Source organism: Triturus cristatus, chromosome 5_1 (genome assembly GCF_964204655.1).
Source record: "Triturus cristatus chromosome 5_1, aTriCri1.1, whole genome shotgun sequence".
In the NCBI taxonomy this organism is placed as follows: Eukaryota; Metazoa; Chordata; class Amphibia; order Caudata; family Salamandridae; genus Triturus; species Triturus cristatus.
In genome coordinates this window covers 215,167,252-215,190,060 of record NC_140587.1, presented here as the reverse complement: position 1 = coordinate 215,190,060, position 22,809 = coordinate 215,167,252, and the positions used below count along the sequence as shown (strand labels likewise).

At 45.7% G+C, this 22,809-nt stretch overlaps 1 protein-coding gene across 18 annotated transcripts in view; it reads right to left on the bottom strand.

The window, feature by feature from the left end:
* PTK2 (protein tyrosine kinase 2) overlaps positions 1-22,809 on the bottom strand; it is a 799,547-nt gene that overhangs the window by 308,564 nt on the left and 468,174 nt on the right. For 9 of the 18 annotated variants that reach the window (XM_085604850.1, XM_085604843.1, XM_085604837.1 and 6 more), the window contains 4 exons: positions 21,828-21,945; positions 20,013-20,081; positions 16,680-16,710; positions 6,086-6,141 (listed from right to left, as the gene is read on the bottom strand). In XM_085604850.1, the coding sequence (XP_085460976.1) occupies positions 6,086-6,141; positions 16,680-16,710; positions 20,013-20,081; positions 21,828-21,945 (274 nt within the window). The remainder of the gene's footprint in view (positions 1-6,085; positions 6,142-16,679; positions 16,711-20,012; positions 20,082-21,827; positions 21,946-22,809) is intronic. The other 9 variants (XM_085604846.1, XM_085604845.1, XM_085604847.1 and 6 more) reach the window with 1 other exon arrangement.

Genomic DNA, 22,809 nt, shown 5'->3' with positions numbered 1-22,809 from the left:
TTCCCTCACGAAATAACAGCGACCATAGATCGATGCTAAGAAATTGCCAGCTTCTTCACTGACAAAGTCACAAAAATGTATCAATCCTTCATCCAAACCACCTTCAAGCTTTAACCTGTCCATCTATACTCAGCCTAGACCAAGCAGATCTTATTCATACCAAAGACAACCAGGTCTGTCACCAAATGAAAAATGACGCGTACTGGTCGGACTTCGAACTTGTGTCGGAAAATGAAGTCTTCAACATAATTGCAAGCTTAAAATCCACCTCTCACACTATGGACCCTCTCCCAGCCACAATAGTACAAAAACTCAACCACACCATTAGCCCATTCTGGACTAAAATCATCAACTCCTCTCTAACTTCTGGCTGTGTCCCAGTCTCCCTTCAATAAGGACAAATCACACCCATACTCAAAAAGCCAGGGGCTGACCGCAACGATTTCAACAACCTCAGACCTATCTCCAACCTCCCGTTCCTAGCCAAAACACTGGAGAAGTGCGTTCTCAAACAACTTAAACATATCGATGATTTCAACCTCCTCGGCACCTTTCAATCGGGATTCAGGAAAGGGTGTACAGCCATGCTCAATATTTCAGATGATATCCACAGAGTCTTAGATGATGGTGAAGCCTGTCTTCTCCTCCTTATTGACCCATCTGCGGCTTTTATCACAATCAATCATCCAGCTTTACTGGAGTCTTTGAAGGGCCGTTCTAGCATCAATGGCATAGTACTAAAATGGCTCACTTCCTACCTTCAGCACAGCTTGCAACAATTTAAAATCAACTCCTGTCTCTCAAAGCCAACACGAGTCACACTTGGGGTCCCCCAAGGCTCGATCCTCTGCCCTCTTCAATCTCTTCATGGAACCCCTTACAATCATTCTGAAACAAGCAGGAGTCAAATATGACCTATATGCTGACGACACTCTACTGAACTACAAAATTCAATCTCCCAGTGACATCCAACACCTCAATGTCACACTAAACAAGATCCAATCCTGGTTTAGTACAAATCTCTTAAAACTGAATCCGGACAAAACGGAACTAATACTGTTCGCTACAGAAAGTAACCACCTTCCTATCCAAGACTGGCTCAAGAACCTGGATGTCACAACAAACAAATGATGGACGGAATGCTGACAATGCAGACATTCTCCCCCAGTCAAGAGATCTGGGTTAAATCCATCGTTCTTTTGCCCACTACGCCACCCTAGTTCAGACATGGCCATATGCAAATCAGTCTTGACCCTGTGCCTCATGGGATCAGTCCAGCCCGAACTGCCAAGCCATGTCTTCCCTGGACCGGAATCAAGCATCCTAGGACCGGTTTCTGGCTATCAGCCGTCATCAGCCAGGATAGCTTGACTCCAGTGGCGTAGTGAGCACGGGACCCACGTCTGGGCATACCCATCCCACTTAGGGCGAAAAGCGTTACAACAAACAAATGATGGACGGAATGCTGACAATGCAGACATTCTCCCCCAGTCAAGAGATCTGGGTTAAATCCATCGTTCTTTTGCCCACTACGCCACCCCAGTTCAGACATGGCCATATGCAAATCAGTCTTGACCCTGTGCCTCATGGGATCAGTCCAGCCCGAACTGCCAAGCCATGTCTTCCCTGGACCGGAATCAAGCATCCTAGGACCGGTTTCTGGCTATCAGCCGTCATCAGCCAGGATAGCTTGACTCCAGTGGCGTAGTGAGCACGGGACCCACGTCTGGGCATACCCATCCCACTTAGGGCGAAAAGCGTTACAACAAACAAATGATGGACGGAATGCTGACAATGCAGACATTCTCCCCCAGTCAAGAGATCTGGGTTAAATCCATCGTTCTTTTGCCCACTACGCCACCCAAGTTCAGACATGGCCATATGCAAATCAGTCTTGACCCTGTGCCTCATGGGATCAGTCCAGCCCGAACTGCCAAGCCATGTCTTCCCTGGACCGGAATCAAGCATCCTAGGACTGGTTTCTGGCTATCAGCCGTCATCAGCCAGGATAGCTTGACTTTAGTGGCGTAGTGAGCACGGGACCCACGTCTGGGCATACCCATAACCATTTTCCAGTCCAGGGAGGACCTGGTTTGGCAGTTCGGGCTGGACTGTTCCCATGGGGCACAGGGTCAAGACTGATTTGCATATGGCTGGGTTCAAACTGGAATGGCATGGTGAGCAAAAAAACGATGGATTTAGGCCCAGATCTCTGTACTGGGGTGAATGTATGACATTGTTCTGCATTCTGTCCATCAATTGTTGTTTTTGCATTTGTCACCCAGAGTGGGAAGGGTATGCTCAGACGTGAGTTCCTTGCTCTCCATGCCACTGGAATCAGGCTATCCTGGCTGACGAGGGCTGAAAGCCCGACACCGGTCCTAGGATGCTTGTTTCCAGTCCAGGGAGGACCTGGCTTGGCAGTTCGGGCTGGACTGTTCCCATGGGGCACAGGGTCAAGACTGATTTGCATATGGCTGGGTTCAAACTGGAATGGCATGGTGAGCAAAAAAACGATGGATTTAGGCCCAGATCTCTGTACTGGGGTGAATGTATGACATTGTTCTGCATTCTGTCCATCAATTGTTGTTTTTGCATTGTCACCCCGAGTGGGAAGGGTATGCTCAGACGTGAGTCCCTTGCTCTCCATGCCACTGGAATCAAGCTATCCTGGCTGACGAGGGCTGAAAGCCCGAAACCGGTCCTAGGATGCTTGTTTCCAGTCCAGGGAGGACCTGGCTTGGCAGTTCGGGCTGGACTGTTCCCAATTGGCACAGGGTCAAGACTGATTTGCATATGGCTGGGTTCAAACTGGAATGGCATGGTGAGCAAAAAAACGATGGATTTAGGCCCAGATCTCTGTACTGGGGTGAATGTATGACATTGTTCTGCATTCTGTCCATCAATTGTTGTTTTTGCATTTGTCAAGAACCTGGATGCCCTAAACTGCTCTCTCGCCCTATCTGACTCAGTTAAGCCACTAGGCATTACCCAGGACAAGACTTTATCGATGAAGGATCACATCAAAAAAAGTAAACCTTTCATTCCCCGGGATGATTTCAAGATTATTGTTCAATCCCTAGTCCCCTCCAAACTGGACTATGGGATCGCCATCCTAACAGGGACGCCAAAAGCTCACCTAGCCCCACTAAGGTCAGTCCTCAACATGGCAGCTAGACTCTTAACTGGGGTAAAAAGGTTTGAACACATCACACCAACCCTCCACTCCCTCAACTGGTTGCCCATTGAAGGCAGTTGCATCTACAAATTGGCCTGCATCACACACAAAATCCTTCACTCGCATTCTTCCAACTACCTAAACAGCAAACTGGTTAAAGCTGGAAGATGCAGATACCTGAGAAGCTCCAACTTACTTCTCCTCATCCCTCCGAAATTGAAAAAGAAAACCACTCTGTCCAATCCTTTTCTGGCAACATACCCGGGTTATGGAACTCTCTACCGATTGACCTCAGATGCAACCCCTCCTTCCCCTGCTTCAAAAGGGACCTGAAACTCCTTCTCCTCAAGAAATACTTTACCGTCCAAGCCAACGAACCTAGACTTCAATAACCTGGGGACTCCCTGCTCACTCGTCCATCAAGGATTGGTGGTTATTGGACTGTTTGAACCTCTTGAACGCCCTCCCTTCCCCTCACCACTGTGCCTAATCTCAATACATTACTTATATCCGCATGCATACTTATGTCCTACTATGTAATGTTTGCCTAATTATGTTTTACTTATCTCGTTATGCATCTCTATGTCCTGCTATGCAATGCAACTTTTGTCCCCTATGTATGTAATGCGCTCTGATACCCCCAGGTCTAGCTAGCGCTATATAAAACTTACAAATAAATACATAAATACATAAATAATTGCCGGATGAGACAGCAGCTCCAGAGCTGATGTCAGTAACTAAGTACAACAAAGACAATCTGGCAGTTTCTTGAAGTCTGGTGAAAGAAGGATGTCAAGGAAGGGAGAGAACGGAAAGGTCATCACCTCAGTCAAGAACAATTTTGAGATATTAGCATCTTTTAGAGTGGCAAGCTCCACCTCCTACTGAGGAGGCAAGTTCAAAAACATAAGACAATGCAATCTGCAGCCAGGAGAGCAGTAGATTGCTCAGCATGCTATGCCAGGCGGCAGGATTCAAACTATCAGAATTAAGAGGACATGTCCTGGGCACCAGGGGCAGGTCTGATGCCCAGGCCTCCTACAACACAATATGGCACTAAGTTTCTGGCTGCACAAAAAAGGGGCTGAATACCTTAGCAAATCTGACAAAGCAGTCAAACTGAGTGATAAAATGCTGAATGTTAAAGAACTCCATGCAATCACACAAAAACGACAGAGCAATTTGTCCAAACTTAATAGAATGAATACAGATTAATAAGGGGCTGGGGGAAATACATAAAATGCAGATTTTACAGGGGGGAAAAGAGGAGGCAGCGCATGAACACCAATCACGAAAGACAAACACTGCAGAGCCAGCACTGGCGCAGCTCATTAACCTGGATAGTTTAGGGGTGAGCCAGTACAACTTACAGACCATACCATCCGTCGCTGTCATTTCTTAGATCACTCATGCTGGCTGGGTTTACTTGTATGATCAACAGCTGCTCTTTACAAAAGTACACACTACACAATAGTGTGGTTCAATGTCGGCCATTCTGACTCAGCCCTGCTGCTGATAAGGCACGGCTCCCATCAGTCTTACTGACAACACTTTCCAAGGAGACATAATACAGGGCAGCATGCAGCCTATGAAAAGGCCAGACGTGGCCTTACAACTCAATGAGAAATGGATCTCCTCTGCAATGGGACAATTAACCTCAGGCCTACAATGCGCCACTGTGCCACGGCCTTTACATTTCACTTCCTCTGCACAAAGCAAGTGGAAGTGAAACAAGCCAGCCTTTGAGTTCATGCTTCCCAGGCACCACGGGTAAGGAGTGTGCCCCAGCTGTCAGAGAGCTATAAATGACTTTTTTATTTGGCGACTTGCTTAACTGTGTCTCTCATAAATGGCAACATGGGAAATATCTGTATTCTGCAGGAGCGGCCAGGAAAGCTGCAAAGGGTATTTTAATGCATATCTTTACCCTGGCAGGGAAGGGGGGTCTCCTTTTGTGCCACATACTCATAAAAACTGGCCTACACTTAGGCAGAATGTGTCATACGATTCCGAGAACTGCTTTAAAAACCATCTGTGTAGGAATTTGTCACTGTCGATGAATTTCTACAATATCAGGACATTTTGTGGGGGACTTTAGTTAAAACTGCACACTATGTGTAACAGGCATGCAAAATATCGATGTAATCCATCTTAAAAATAACTATTTCTTGAGTAGAGAAAAATAAAAACGGACTATTGTTCAAATATAACATCAAACTGCATTACTTTGTGGCGCGTGAATAATATGCAATCCTGTTACAAGACACAATGGTATTCATATTATCAGCCTCAGAAGGATGAAAGGCGGAGTCTAGTCTGCCAGGAAGGAAACCTGTTACCAACAGGTTACTCACAGGGCTGGCTGCTACTCGTTTATCTTAAAGCACTCCTCACACCCCACAAGGGTCCCAGAGAATGTAGGATTTGAACTCTGCATTAAGTGCAGAATGGGTAAACCTGAAATGTGCTCGGATTTATTTAAGAATATTAACAAATTAAAAATTCAGTAAATAAGGCTAAATGTAATGCTAAAGCGAGTTCAAGTGTTCACAGGAAAGACATACATTCTGTGGCTGTTTGGAGCATGATGGCAAAATATTTGAAAGTGTTTTGACATGTATCGACGAGCTGGATGTTTCAAAAAGGCATTTTTACTGGGCAGCGCGGAAACAGCCGGTCAGCTATTTTGCCGCTCCCTTACACACACAAAAATGTACACTTCAGTCAGCCTCGCGAATGTTAAGAAGCGGCTGCTGCAGCGACTCAACATGCATGAAATCAATATGCCATACAACAAATCAGATTCCTGGGTGGTGAGAACAACCGCGCTAACTATAAGTTAACAATATAGGAAAGCAATCAGCATTGTTCGGAAGTCACCTGCCGGGAGGTGAAGCGGGCGCTTACCTGAGACGGAGACGGCGTGCGTCCGGACCCCCTGCTGCTTCTCGTTGTTGGCCAGCCTGCAAGAGAGAGGGAGGAGGCTGTGAATGGAGGTCATTCTTCCCGCACACACACGCACACACTGACGGCACTCACTCGAACAGGGCACCTACTGTCATCACCGGGCGCGAGCCGCTGCAGGCAGGGGAGGGCGCGAGGCGGAGAGGGAAGTACCACTGGCGGCCCTCGGAGGGGAGCGGGCTGCAGAACTTGGAAGGCAGGCCGCGGCAGACGGGGAAGTTGTGCAACACGTGTCTGGGGCCGGTTTCTATGCACCGCTAATGTCAACAGTTTACATAAGCGGGCAGGGCTGCGCCGAGCTGCGGTGCGAGGCGCAGCGCGGCCTTGTGTGTGAAGGGCTTGTGTCAGCCCCGCAGCTCCGGAGAGCTCGCTTTGCTGAATCTGCTTCTTAAAATGGAGTCTGAGAACCTATAAACACCGGCCCGAAGCGGAGGGCGGGAGGCACGTGCCGTTCGGCTAGCTCTGGGTACGGCTAGGGCGTGCACGCACCGGGCGCTCTCGGGAGTGACAAGTGCACGCTTCAGAGCACGGGGCAGCGAGGAGGTGGGGAGCAATCCTGGGAAGGCCGCAGCTCCTGCAGATGGAGAGTTCTACTGCTGAAAGCCAGAGGGAGCGACATCTTTCCCTCAATAAAAAACACACTCTTGGCAGCGAGGACGCACAGATCCCCGTCCCTCCTAGATGGGCCTGGCCTGCGTCCCCCGCCGGGCCTATAAACACAAGCGGCTGTGAAAAGGATGACGTGCGGAGAACAGAAACTCGCCGTCATCCAGGACTCACTTATGGTTGCACAACGGCGCGCCGCAGACCTCAGAAATATCAACTATAACTGGAAAAGAAACCCAGGGAAACGTGCACCATTATCCATCTTATATAGCGCCAGAGGGGAAAGTCAAGCACCTCACTGAGCGTCTCTAGTAGATAAATCAAGTTAACCCAGGGAGGAAGTGATGCTCACGCGCGGAAGGAATCTTCACAGGGACCGATGCATTCTGCCGGCCACTGCCAGAGTTTATCCAAATCTTGCCGCCAGTCACTCTCACCCTTCCACATCCGTGTGTACCAGGCTCTACCCTCTCACCTGTGTCAGTTACTCATTCACCAGCTGGTCACGCCTCTCAACCCTGTAGCAGCCCCCCACCCACACTCCGTTCCTGTTACCCATTTACTTCACCGCCAATTCTTTTGCTAAATTGGCCAAACATCTCCGCCTGACTCCTTCCATCACCCAGGGTTCCCTTGTGTCACTCACAACCCCCTCATGCTACAGTCCCATCTTCTCCACCTCTCTTACATCGCTTGCTTACACTGTCTGCTCTCCACATACCCTTCCTTTCCACCTGTGATCTCTACCCAGGGGGGATTTAGGAAGCCCTTTCAGATGGAAGCAAAGGCCTCTGCTGCAACGGTGGCACCAGATCTGAGGACACAGGAAGGACATGCACTGTAGCGCCTGGAAACAATTCTGAAACAAAGAGAGCCAGACTCTACTTCCGAAGTCACTGTGGATGCGGACTTGGGAATAAAACTAGGGCAACACAGAGCTCCAAGGGAAGGAGTTGCCATTCGTTCACTCAGGCCTTCAGGAAATATCTGCACTTCATGCCTAAAAAGTTTCAAATTAACATAAAATTCCATTCATTTGAAAGACTTTTTATTTTTTACCCGACAATGCACTGCAGAGGTGACATTTACCCTAACCAATGTCTGTTTTGAGAGTGGATCCCCCTGTGGTACATCCCATGGACGGTACATTGTTTCTCTAAAATAATAAATGCAGGACTCCTGTCCTGGATACGGACTTTGAAATCCCACTTAGGTTAGCAAGCTTTGTAAGGCATTTGCTGCAAGGGACTGCAAGCCCCAACGGCAACCCACAGACGGGATATGTGTTTGCCCCCTCGGGTCCCTAATTCTCAGTCGGGTTTAGCTTGAGCAAGCTAGAAGATAAAATGTCTTCATGCATCAAGCTGTCTGATTTTCTAATTTTAATGTGAGCCCCTATCTACTACAAAAACACCAGTTTCACTTCAACTGTTATGGACCATGCATGATTTATTAGTCGTGATTTTTCAAAAATACTTCGATGTAAATCCAGCACCCACAACACATTTTTAACAGCTTTGCACTTGGAAAAAACAAAAGCATACATATACATTATTTTACAACTGGCTCGCTACACCACCCCTTACTCTCCCTACCTCATACAAACAAGATAAAGTGAAGGATAGTGGGAGAAAGAATGCAAAATACAGCTCTCCCCCCTCCCTGCTCAATGGTGCGAAGGAGATTAAGAACTGAAATACCAAAACTGTAACATATGACTGCTTACAATTTTATGGTCACAACTCAAAAGTATAAAAAGATCTTTCAAACCTCTCCCAAACCAGGTTACCATCATGGAAAAGAAGGAACACTCTTTCTCAAAGTGTGGTACACTCCACAAATATACTACAGTACGTGAACAGTTGTATCCCATGTTAAGCAGCAACACAAACTCTACCTGAAGGATTTCCAACAGATGTACTGCCACTGCATGGACTCTACACAAATGTATTACAGAAGGCTACAATTTCCTTACAGCTGACCAGTGATTTACCACCCCTTAAACAGGCAGTCTTCAACATCTGTGCACTATGCATCTTGGCTGGTGTTCCCTGCCTCCCCTTTAAAGTACCTGGAACATTTGGTTGCCTGCTGCAACTAAAGAACTACTGAGAGTGAAGAGATTAAAACAATCTATGTTGCTCACGGGATAAACAACGGAACAGGAGAAAAAAAAGCAATGGCATAACCAACAGGATTCACCTAAGCAACCGAATGACTGTCACTTTGCACACCAGCACTGCTGCTGTACTGAAAGTTTTTTTATTTTTGCTTGCGGGAGGCAACAACACCCTCCTTAATGCAAGCCCCCTTCGAGATGCCTCTCGCCCTCCTGCCAAGTATATATTTTTTTTAAAGAACCATGACGCAGCAATCGCTGGTGGCGTCATAGAGCTTTTTTTCCTGTTTAAACTTTCAGCTATGCTGCACAGCAGCGTCGTTCCTGTGCAGCATGGCTAAAAACATTGACATAGGTAATGGCTCGCATGGGTGAGGCCTATTGGCTTTGCCAATGCTTATTATTTGTGGGGAGCATTCTAACCAATGATAATCTCACAGCTGCTCACATTCTTAATGCATCAATCACGTGTGCGCCCAGAGCTTATAGAGCTGCAGAAGTATACCAGTGATCTTTGCTTGCTATCTTTACCTTTCAACGCGGGACAGGAGGAGGCACGCAACAACGGAGTGAAGCAAAACAATTTGGGACAAGAGGTGGAAGCAAAACAAAGCTGAACGGGGAGTGGAAGGAGGCAAGCAACAACACAGGCAAGCAACATTGCGGGCAGCGGCGGTTCCTCCATTAAGGTAGAGGAGCGTCGCCGCTGTCCCCTGCCAGCACAGCACACATGAAAATTAAAATGGTAATAAAGAGATTTTATCACCCTTTAGTTTTTAGTGCAGCCAGCCCGAGCCAATTGTCAGGGCGGGGTCATTGCTGCAACAATGCGGAATGGGATGGCATGTGCAAGCAACAATGTGGGACGGGAGGGAGAAGCAACAATGCGGGTGAGGGCAAGCAACAATGCGGGATGGAAGGGCAGGTGGGAGCAAGCAACAATGCAGAACAGGAGAGCGGGTGGGGGCAAGCAACAACGTGGAGTGGGACAGAAGGGGGAGATGGCCTGCAAATATGCACTCTTTGAGTGCTGCAACTAAAAGAAAAAATAAGCTTCTAAAGCGTGAGCAGTGGAAGGACACTGGGCAAGGAAGCAGTACTTGGGTTATGCTCCAGGGGAGAGAGAGGGAGACACGAACAAGAAGAGAAGGTGGCATGCCCTGACCAAAAGAGAAGCAAGGAAATGAGAGTGACAATGAAGCCAAACAATGGGCTGGCCTCATAGCCCCTGTAGACATGCGCTGTCTCAGACGAGATCTAAACACTTTACTGGTAAAGATTTCAGTCCTTCTAAGTTTTATTTACCATTATCCATTGCTTCTAAACCCAAAATTTAATTTTAAAGATTTATCCTAAAATAACAAGCTTCGTGGTGTTGTGCTGCACTATGATTGACCATGCTTGAATAATGAAGGATAACATGGGAGATGTAACCAACAGAGAAGTTCAATTGGCCACAAGGAACAGATCAGAATTAATCATTTCTGGCAGTCGCAGTAAGTTAAATAAACCCTTAGTATGGACAGAGGGTCTTTTGTGTAAAGCATACACCCATTTTAACTAGCAGCAGCTGAGAGGTGTACTATGCAGTGCATTCTACATGTCCACTCAGTCTCGATTTTTGAATGCAGAAGAGATGCATGGCAGCTGTAAGCTACCTTTTAAAATGGGTATGTGCTTCAAAACCTATGAAAAGGTGGATCCAATTTGGAACAGGCTTGCAAAGGATAACATCCCCTGCGCCTTAAGTTTTGGCAAATTTCTTATTCCTGAAATTGCAAATCCAGACACTAAATTGTTTATTTATTCGAATATACCAGTTTTGGGGGCCTTTATCGCAAAAACATCCATTGGTATAATTAATAACCGGTATTTTACAAGAAACTGGAAATATGGAAAATATGAAGCATGGTGAAATAAATTATTCAGCAAAAAAGCGCACACATTAAATAAAAAATATATTTAATATAGAAGATAAGGGCATGCCTGTAATGCTGGCATTTTGGTTTGCCAATCAAAACTGCGTATCAGCCTAGAAACCTGCCAGTTACCAGATTAACCAAATTTTACATTTAATGATGTAAAATGTGATGTGGAAAGAAAAAAAAACAGTAATCTACCCTATTACATTCATTAATGTTCTAGTGACAAAATCCAAATCACTGCTCTGATATTAGCATCATTAGTTTCAACGCCCCGTGGCATCTTACTAGAATATAGTGTTGACCATTTATACAGGGAACTGCGTAAGTTGGTCTGTCCCTTAGTGTCCCTATAAGGCATATTATTAGTATTTGAAAATATACACTCCGAAAAAGCTATGAGGCCTGGGAAGAGCAAAGAGGGATAAAGCTCATCACAATTACTCATTAAATCCACAAGGCTTGTGGCTTCAGCACTCCACATTTAGACTTTAAATCATGAACATGGAGTTCCTTCATAAGAAAACCCCATTGGAGGGGAACACGGGGATGAGGATGTGTATTCTTCAGAACAATTATGAATATATCTACACTCTTAAGAGAAACTAAGAGAGGAAAAAAATAGACAATCCAAATACCAGAAAGTAGTAAAAATGACTCACCCAAACCACAAAGCTACAACAGCACATCAATGCAACATGCTTAATACAGTGAAACATTTTGCTCACACAGCTTAAAACGCGTATGCTCCGTGCCCCTTGTAAACAGTAATGCTCCTCTCCAACAACCACTGGAAATTTCACTGGGAACAGGACACTGGCTTGAATCCCCAATTCAATAAAGGTCTTTCACAAATCCTGCAAATAATTCCTCTTTTTTGTTGTAGCCAGTCACACATCCCGAAAAACCAAAATCTGTTGGCCATGGTAGGCAGTCACTTTCTGTTCGGTTGCCTGCCTCAGAATCCCTTCTTTCAGGAAGTTGTCTCATGACAGCCAAGACCTTACTCCAGCACTGCTCATCATCTTTTTCACCACTAGACAGGGTTCATAAAGTTCTGAGGCTCACCGGTTGTATCCATGTCTATTTTGATGAGAACTACTTTCCCTTGAATGAGTTGGGCTGTAGAAAACAAAACAATGAAAACAAACTTTTGCTAGACAAATTTGATGCCATGTCTTGCAATGTCGATTTACTATGGTTCTGTGTGGACAACATGGTGGTAACTAATGCAGTGTGTGCAACCATACAGCTAGGAGGGGGGAGGTGTAGACGTGTTCAGAAGTTGAGGGAGCACAGCACGCTGTGATAGCGAGTTGGATTGATGAAAGCTCGAGGAAGTTGGAGACGATCCTGATATTGTGAGGGTCACTTACCCTGCATGGTCTGGTGGTCTATGTGAGCACCCCCTCTGGGAGAGAGGTGTGTGTTATAATGGTCACATGCAGGACTGGGTGCGTGAAAGGCCTGTCTTCCACCACGTTGGTGGGTGTCTACAATTGCAGCGTGATACGCTTTGGCCTGAACCAACACAAGAACTTCGCACTGACCCTGAGCTTCTGACCATTGGACAAGCAAACACTCCTCCAAGAGTCTCATGCGCAACCTTGTTTATGCAATCCATGCAGTCATCATGCCTAGCAGTCACACGGATGTGAGGGCCGACAGTTTGATTGAAAACGAGGCAGCGTTTGTTGTAGGTTGGTTGCCGATTTGGATAAGCTTTTGCCTTGACAGAATCTAGTATGTAGTCTAGAAAACGCAGAATCCAAGGCACAAGATGGCATTTTGTGGTGTTTATTGTGAAACCCAATGCGCGAAGCAGAGATTCTGTTGCCTGTCCATTAGGCATTGTATTTTGCTGCTGCTCTTGATCACCCAATTGCCCAAATATGGGAAAGCATAGATCCCGTCTCGATGCAGAAGGGCTGCAACCACTGCAAGATATTTGGTGAAAACTCTTGGTGCTGTGGTAATTCAGAAAAGTAGATCTTCGAATTGATAATGATGACTACCTACCTACCATCAAGCGCAGGTACTTGCATTGCATAGGGAGGATTGTGGAAATACACATGTGAGAGTGAGCTCCGTCATTAAATCTCCTTACTGCAAAAAGGGGATGACCTTTTGTAGTTTGCTCATTTTGAAGTGCTCTGAAATGATTTATTAGTTCTGTGGCCTAAGATCTAGTATTGGTCTGAGGGACGTCCATAGACTTGCAGTTTCAGTTTCTTTATAAACTAATTCTACCAGCTCATCAACCTGCAGTCCAAGCGCTGACTTGTGCATGGCAGCCGCATTGTACCATTAAACTACATCAATTACATACAATACATCGAACTCTGGGACCTACTCGACACCACATCACCGGACGTCGCCTTCCTGACAGAGTCCTGGATGAACGTAGCCTCCTCGCCAGACATCGCCATAGCCATCCCAGACGGGTACAATATCACCCGCAGAGACCGCACCAACAGGAGGAATCGCCATCGTCCACAAAAACACCATCAAGATCTCAACAAACAGCAACGACACCCTCAGCACTGCCGAACACATGCACTTCCAGATCCACACGAACCCAAAGACCACCCTAAGATGCACCCTCGTCTACAGACCTCCAGGACCCGGCCTCAATTCTGCGACTCCATCGCCGACCTCATCAGCACACACGCGCTGACCTCCACCGACTACATCCTCCTCGGAGACCTGAACTTTCACCTGGAGGAGAACAACAATGACAGCAACTCCTCCACCCTGATCGCCAACCTCGCCAACCTCGGACTTAAACAGCTCGTCACAACGCCAACCACACGCTAGATGTCATCTTCTCCTCAAGCCCCCATGTCGCCTTCAGCCATGCCTCTGAACTCACCTAAACAGACCACCACTGCATCCACTTCTCCTTGCGAAAACCACCCACACACCACCTACAGACCCCCCGCCACCGCTGGGGCAAAATCACTGAAGAACAACTACAGACAAACCTCGCACTCAACCCCCCGACGATCCAAACCAACCCGGATGAAGGTGCACTCGCCCTCGAATGCTGGATGAACGACTGCGCCAACACCGTCGCTCCACTGAAAAACCCCACCAACACAGACACCAGCAGAAGAGTCAGCTGGTTCACCCCGGAACTCCTCAACTCCAAACGCGCCTGCCTGAAACTGGAAAACATATGGCACAACGACCAGATGCCAGACAGCCGCACTGCCCCCAAAGACGCCATCCGCAACCACCACCACCTCATCAGGACTGCCAAAAGAACCTCCTTCACAGACCGCCTTGACAACAACGCACACAACAGCAAGGAGCTCTTCACCATCGTGAAGGAACTCTCCAACCCCAACTCCAACGACATCCCACCATCGCAAGCCCTGTGCGACTCCCTCGCCACCTTCTTTCACCGGAAAATCACCAACATCCACGACAGCTTCAGACCCCAGACCACCCCTGCCGACCACACCGCACCGAACCCACCGCCCACGACACCCTGACAACCTGGGCCAACGTGAGCATCGAGGACACAATCAAGACCATGGGAACAATCCACTCCGGATCCCCATCCGACCCTCTCTCGCACCACATCTTCAACAAAGCCAGCAAGTCCATCGCTCCCCACCTACACAAAATCATCAACCTCTCCTTCGAGACCGCCACCGTCCCTGAGAGCTGGAAGGTTGCAGAGATCAACCCCCTACTGAAGAAACCCAAGGCGGACCCGAGCGACCTCAAGAACTTCCGGCCCATCTCCTTGCTTACGTTCCCAGCAAAGGTCATCGAGAAAATAGTAAACCCCCAGCTCACCCGGCACCTCGAAGACAACAACATCCTAGACCCGTCCCAATCAGGATTCCGCAGCAACCACAGCACCGAGACCGCCCTCATCGCCGCCACAGACGACATCAAGATCCTGCTGGACAATGGCGAGATGGTGGCCCTCATCCTCCTGGACCTCTCCGCTGCCTTCGACACAGTCTGCCACCGCACACTACGCACACGCCTCCACGATGCAGGAAACCGTAATAAAGCCCTGGACTGGACCACCTCCTTCCTCTCCGGCAGAACTCAGAGTCCGCCTCCCCGAGTTCCGATCCGAGGCCTCCAAGATCATCTGTGGCGTCCCTCAAGGATCCTCCCTCAGCCCGACAATGCTCAACGTCTACATGGCACCTCTAGCACGCATCACCCGACAGCACGACCTCAACATAATTTCCTACGCCGACGACACTCAGCTGATCCTCTCCCTCATAAAGGACGCCCTCACCGCCAAATCCAACCTCCACCAGGGAATGAAGGCCGTCGCCGACTGGATGGAGGACAGCCGCCTCAAACTGAACACAGACAAGACGGAAATCCTCATCCTCGGATCCAACCCCTCCGCATGGGACGACTCCTGGTGGCCCACATCACTAGGGTCCCCCCCGGCCCCCACCGACCACGCACGCAACCTGGGTGTCATCCTCGACTCAAAACTCTCCATGACCAAACAACTCAACGCAGTCTCCTCCACCTGTTTCAACACCCCCCGCATGCTCCGCAAGATCTACAGATGGATTCCGACTAACACGAGGAAAACAGTCACCCAGGCCCTAGTCAGCAGCAGACTCGACTACGGAAACGCCCTCTACGCCGGAGCCCCATCCAAGCTCATCAGCAAACTACAGAGTACAGAATGCTTCCGCACGCCTGATCCTCGACGTCCCGCGCCGCGACCACATCGCCCCCCACCTGCACTAGCTCCCAGTCGACAAAAGAATCTCCTTCAAGCTACTGATCCACGCACACAAGGCACTCCACAAAACCGGCCCAGCCTATCTCAACAGTCGACTCTCCTTCTACGTACCCAACAGGAATCTCCGCTCCGCTGACCACGCCCTGGCCACGGTCCCACGCATCCGGAGAACCACTTCCGGAGGCAGGTCCTTCTCCCATCTCGCCGCCAAGACCAGGAACACCCTCCCCCTCGACCTGCGACAAACCGCAAACCGAAGACCTGCTGACTTTCAGGAGACAACTCAGGACCTGGCTCTTCGACCAGTAACAGCACCCCCCCTCCCCCCCCCCCAGCCTTGAAACCCTACCGGGTATGTAGTGCGCTTTACAAATAATGTGATTGATTGAATACACACCTAAAATGGACTCCTCATGACAAAGAAACGATACAGACTTCTGTAGATGTTAGCAAAAAATCCCAATGTTATGGTAAATAAAACCAAAAGGAAACACGCCTTTAATGCGCATTAGAGAAGAAACATTCCCTCCGAGCACCATCTCTACTACACTATGTGTCTTTAATGAAGGACTCCAACTCTAGAATCAGAGTTGTAGTAGAAGAACTGGGGATGCAGATGTTTACAGTGGAAACGCTACTTTTGAGGATCTGCGACTCATTATACCCTTATCGAGCCCCAATCTCTGATGAAGACAGGCTTTAAGCAGTCCTGCCAAAGCCTAGGATATAATTCTGAATTTTGGCTGGAATCCATGGAGATCACTTGCAAGCATTCCTTGCATTATGGTTTGCCTATTCTCAGCTTCTGCCTACAGTTATATTCATGAATAGGAACTCAACATTTTACAAGAGCAAAGAATTTATATACCATAGCACCATGTCAGGAAGATGTCCTAAGATACTTTTTGATTTCTGAGGTAAGGGCACCACATAGATACTAAGATCAAAACAGATCAATTTACCAAGCTATAAAAAACTTACCATGATAAAATATCATCATTTAATATATTTTATTTATATTTACTGATACAGTTGCACATTTCTGCCAATAAAAATAGTTTGTTTTAGATCCGTTAGTTTTGGAACAGGAATCAAATTAGACTTGATGCTTGAAAAGCAAATACAAAATCATACAATACTTTAAACAATACTTACTTTGGTATGGATGGTAAAGCCCTTTCGCCTTCTACAAAAAAATACAGCAAAGGAAAATTATAAAACAATTCACATTCTTTTACTTATTACTTCTAATACTTTTTTACATTGAAAATTAACTTTTTTTACTGTCTTCCCATCACTTCGTCCCCTTTTTATATTCCTATTCTTTTTTTCCCTCTACTTTTGCTTTTCCACATTTAATGTTTATTGTACTTTATTTTTTCTGGATTTTTAAATATATTTTTTTCCTAACAGGGATACGCTCCTGCAGTTTCTCCTTTTTTCTCTTTCCTTCCTTGTGTGCTTACTCGCTCCTCTCGCTCTGTTCCTGAAAAAGGGAACTGTTCCTTTCTGCTGTCCCCGATTGTTTATTTTTTTTTACATTTTTGTATTTTGAAGTAATAAACATTTAATGTTTTTATTTTACGTAGTCACTTTAGAAGAGTTACATTTTTGCAGTGCTAATTAAATTTTTTCAGGCAGCACTGTAGAAAACAACATAATGAAAACTGAAACTCTTGCTATACAAGGTGCAATGTTTTGCAATGTTGATTTACTGTGCTTCTGTGGGAACAACATGGCGGTGTTGCAGAGAAAACGACTGCATTATAGACAACCATGCGCTAACATGGAGAAGTGTTCAGGAGTTGAGGGAGCAAGGCAAGAAACTAAAATAAGAAGGCAGCAGAGGATATCTATGGGTTGATATTTCACGGGTATGCTTACTAGGAACTTCTGCTCATGCAGAAATGGAATGGGCAGATAGGGCAGAAAGGAGACACCTTAATGCGGCAACCAGAGGTAGCAAGCAAGTGTGGCTGTCAAGGGGGTCTGCCTACCCATTTAGAAAACATAATGAAGGCACGGGAAAGGGGCAAGTCCAGCACCCTATGCTGTAATTCCAACCTTAAGTTGATCAACTTCGATCATGACCTGCTGAAGACGACCCACGGCAGGTATGACAGAAATGCATGCACACCACATCCAAATAATTCAAACCATGCTTGATGGCCAATCTGCCTTAATTCATAATATTTTTAACTTCATCCTGCTGGTCATCCATCAAGAATGGGAGCAGTTTTGGTATCTTTTCCTACGGCTGCCCATCATTTTGAGTAAGCAGCACTGCCACACTGTCTGCCAATATGGTAATGGATGGCATCTCAGAGATCCTACTGCTATGCCCTCCAGTTTCCTGTTGTTCTTCTCCTTCAGCACTAATAAAACAGAGACAACTTTGAAGGGATGCCAGCATGTGACTGCAGCAACCTTAGGGGTTGGTTTAATAGCCAGGGGGCATGCTGGCAGAGTGTGGGGCCCTATAACTTTTATCATGCCTCCAGCGGATACCCAGCATCAATGATGGGTTATTGAAGACAGTGTTCCTCTTTTACCAAATGTGGTCACCCTGAAACATAGTCCACAATGATTCCTCCGGCTTCTACTCCACGACAAAGATGAATCCTGGATCTTCAGCACCGACTGTATGGTCAGACAAAAATCAAAGGCACTGTGCTTATCAGTGCCACATAGGATACTGTTAAGTGGTGAGATGCTTCGCCTGAGAAGATGGCAAAGCTCTTGGTGGAAGAATTTACTCAGCTCCTTAACCACAATTTTGGGTAAGATATTACTCATCTCCTAGACCAGAATCCTTCTGCAGAGATACATCCTACATAATGGTTTTTCTCAACCACACAGTCCAGTAGTGGGGCATTTTATTCCTTACAAGACCGTTAGGCCACTTTCCCCATACTATTTCTCCATTTAGCCACCCGAGGTCAACATCCATTGTTTGCTGATCAGTTTCTTAGCGGTCTTCTGAGAGCTAAGAGTTTTGTCTTTGTAATCCATGCAGATCTATTACACCACATAATGAATACCTCTGACATCCTCATTTTACCTGGGAGGAGTGACCTGGAATGAATGTATCTTTCTTTCAGCCTAACTCCATCTCTTTTCAGGATGTGATGTTTATACTCCCTCTTTTTCTGCTTTTTTTCTTTCGTCTCCTTGCCTTTCTTGCACCTTTTACAATCTTCTGGTGCTTTTTTAGTGTTGGACAGCAAAGGCCATATTATGTTAGATGCTCCTAGTGCTGACCATGATGAGGGTAGCACCAAAGGTATTGACTGTTTAGTTTCCACTGAGGTAGTTGCACTCATTGACTTGGGAGGCATCAAAGATGTCAGTCCTAGTGATACAGCCATTACACTTCGAGTCTGGCTTGACAGCTTGGAAGCCCATCATGTCAAGGAGCGCATCTGAGTGAAGCTAGGGCGGGAAATTGATCCTCTGACCGAGAAGCACGTCATGGCATAGCAGTTACGTTAATGGAGGTAGGTGGCTAAGCTAAAGGGATACTCCTCCCTAGGCTTCGCAGTACACATCCCAAAAAGGGGGTTTATACTAACGTGGAATCCTACAAGAGAGGACAATTTAGCTACCACTTTGGCTGTTTTCTTGATTTGTCTAATACCTGTACAGAGCTACAATACATAGACATTACTCTATCATCTCTTTTTTTTGTTCGTGTAAGAAAACAAGCATTGACACATGCATGTTATAAGATATGGTCTGGATGACAGGAGTCTACACACTCCAGTTGTGGAACTGCTTCAGAGATGTAACCCTGACCACAATGCCACAAGCTTTAAATAAAGCCACCTTCTTGGAGGTTCCATTAGAGAATAAAGAAAGTACACTGTATGTTGTTCCGGAAGAATTAGAGGACTACAAGAAATAAACCTACAGGCAGCAACAGAGCCTTCCCTAGTTCTGATTAAGTAAATTAAACGAGCAGAGCTATTACAGGAGTCCCATGCATTAACGCATGCATTACGAATCTTCAAAAAGCAGAGGCTAGATGGAGGAATCCCCGCACATTAAAGTACATTGGGTAAAATTGAGCTCCAGCGCCTGCGGCAAAGTGTCTGCTTCATTCTCAATGGAACAAGATGTTTAACTGGAGGTTGCCCAGCTTCACGTATTGGAATTATAAAAGAGCATGTGAATCTATAAAATGCTGGAGAACTAGCCCAATCTAACACCAACTTTACAACGTTTCAATTTAATGATTTTCAGCATGAATCTTTCGGCGCATCAGACCATTATCAATCATCGATATAACAGGCTGAAAAGTAAATAAAAAAAAGCTCTGTGTAATCTAAAATTGAAATGGAATAAAAGAATAATAGCACATTTGAAACATCCAAAAAAGATGAAACGGAAAATGTACAACATGCATGAAGTCATGCTGGAATGAGAAACAGAAAGGCACATTTATAAAATCTAATCTAATATAAAATTCAACTATTAAAACAGATTTACCACATATTTGACCAAACTTGCGCGTTTTCCTGGCATCTGCTTTCAACGTTTCACCATTTAAGGTTGCTGCTGCAGGGAAATTTAATAGGACATCTGTACCTTATTGCAACTGTGGTGGACACATATAATGTAATAGTTGAGGCTGATGCATGTCTGCTCTGTTTTGGAAAGCAGGAAAAGCAAGAACCGCCTATCTCAGTGGTCACTGAAACTAGCACCTTAAAGTTCTCTTATTTGCAGTATAGTTCTGAGTGGCCATCTATCACAAACCCACCAATCTAGAATTGACAAAATAACTTTAGGTACGGAGGGGGCACAGCATTAGATTCTGAAAATGAAAGTGTATTAAAAAAAGGGTGCCTGTCCTGGAAGCCTGACAAGCTTATCGTTTTAAATGTTCTGCCACTTTTTCGGATGACCTTTCTGATAGTATAGAAACCCCTCTCATTGGGCAAATGAATGGGACGTTTTGGGGGCGCTATACATTTTTGCACAGTTCCTCATAAATGGGTAATAATTTGCAACGGCTTGTGTGTTACCAGTTTCTGGGAACTAGACAGGAGTCCTGCAATCAGAACCGTATTGTACCCCTTTCAAGGACCTCTGTAGCCTACCTTCCCAACTACTGAGATCTCCGAAGTTAAAGTAGCAGTGAGCTGGGGCTACGCCTGTTCGAACTGCTACTATATTTTAGCTATCTAAGTTATAAATACTCAAGTGCAAACACATCAGCAAAATCAAAGAACATTCAAATAGAAGCATATCTATTTTTGTAATTAGATTTTTTATATTGTCTTTCTTTTCTAAGGGCGCTACGGAGAAAAATGAGACTAAAGGAAACAAACCCATGGCCCTCTGTCTATCTGCTACTCTACAAAGCTCTTATAAGTGCATTAGACTCAAAATACAAAAAGAAAAAAATATACAAAAACACTTCAAGTTTTTAGGCACAACCTGCGGTATTTCAGGGGCGACGACACAACTTTGTGTTTCTCCTGCAACACTATGCCTCCAAAGAACGGGGGGAGAATTGCAACAAAAAAGGAAAAGTCAAACAAAAAGGAGTCAGTGGGTAGGAATGTCAAAAAGTCCGAGTAAACAACAAGTTAAAAAGGGGCCCAGAGAGGATGGAGTAAAAGAGAATAGGTGGGCGAGAAAAAAAAAGCATTCTCAGAATAAAATTAAATTGAGTTATCACTGAAGTAACTAACAACGTAAATATTTTCAGGATTTATACATTAACAAAGAATCATTAAAGGGCAACCATTTGACTCAATGTGATTATTTTAGAAGGAAAATACGAAAAAGTTCTTCTCATAAAAAAATCACAAATCTTCCTAGTTAATTAATACATGTTCTGTGTGTTTTGGGCTCTTACAAGACACTGAATATATTATTCAGTGTCATGTATTGACAAAAAAGTTACTAAGTCACTAAGTGGAGGGTCAATTGGTGCTCTGTTCGGAAGGGTGCAAGTACATTTGATGCAAAGATGCTTAATGCCTATATAAGTCCCAAAATGCAACTGTGCAAGCTTAATACAATCAGCATCGACTTTTTTTTAGCTTACTTGGATCATATCATAATCTTGTGAAAACTGTGTGAAGACTTTGCAGAAGTCAGCACAAAGTCCTGATAAATGTTGATAATGTTAAAAGTCAAAATAATTATCTGTAACAACAGCATGCACTTTCTAACCCGTACAAAAGTGTATTATCTGTGATCCTTTACAGTTCAAAATTGGCTTGAGTGGCTGTGAACCTAGCAGCTGTCTGAGCACATCTTAGATGTGCACGGATTGGCGAGGGGACCTACCTTTCTGCGGCCGAATGATAAAGGATTCCGTGGCGCCGTTCACCAGTCGGCAGTATCCATCGATCAAGTCCGCCATGTTCTCAGCAATGGTTAAGGACGGCGCTGTCACCGTCAGTGGCTAAGGGAAGAAAAAAAAGCCAACAGAGGCACGATTGTTGAGAGGCACCGAAAGGAACAGCCGCATCATTACATCAGAGCCCTTTGGAGACATGTAAACAGAAAAACAGAGCTGGGGTTGAGAGGGAGCTAGGAATCTAGGAAAACTACTTTTATATATATATATATAAAAAAGACAATTACAAATGAAACATGGACACTTTGATCTTAACAATGGAACACTGGGGTTTCTCTTTTCATTTTAAACATTAGATAGGACAAGCATTGGTAATGCATCGGTTTCCCCAATGTAATGTATGAAGAGCTGTTTTCATCTATCATCTTCAGTGAGGAGGAAAGAGCTCCCTGACAGATAACATGGGAGTGGAGAGGATGGGGCGCAGCGCAGGGCTTTAAGTGGGATGAAAAACTGGGTGGTCTCTCATGGGGGTGTGGTCGATGTAATTAAGGGCATGGCTTAAAACACAAGCTAAAAATCTGTACTTAGCATAGTGCTGCCCCACTGCTATTTTGCTGCTTCTGTCCATTCATCCAGATATATAACACACGTAACAATACACCTACAACAAGCCAGGACCATTGGCTTTGTCAATGGTTGTAAATTGCATAAGAAAAAAAAGCAACAACTATGACTTCGTTGTATAGAATATTGAAAATGCATTCGCTGTGGGCGAGATTGTGGCAAAGGCTAGAGCTACCGACTTTCGAGGTGAGAAAGCAGGGTCGGGCCTCACGTCGGCTCAAAATCTTGTGATTCGAAACATGAACATGTTCTTGTGTAATGTATCACGTGTTCAGGTTTGCTCCAAGTTTGCGCTATATGAAACTGAAAAATGAGTCTCTTTGAAGGTACATCAAAAGAAGT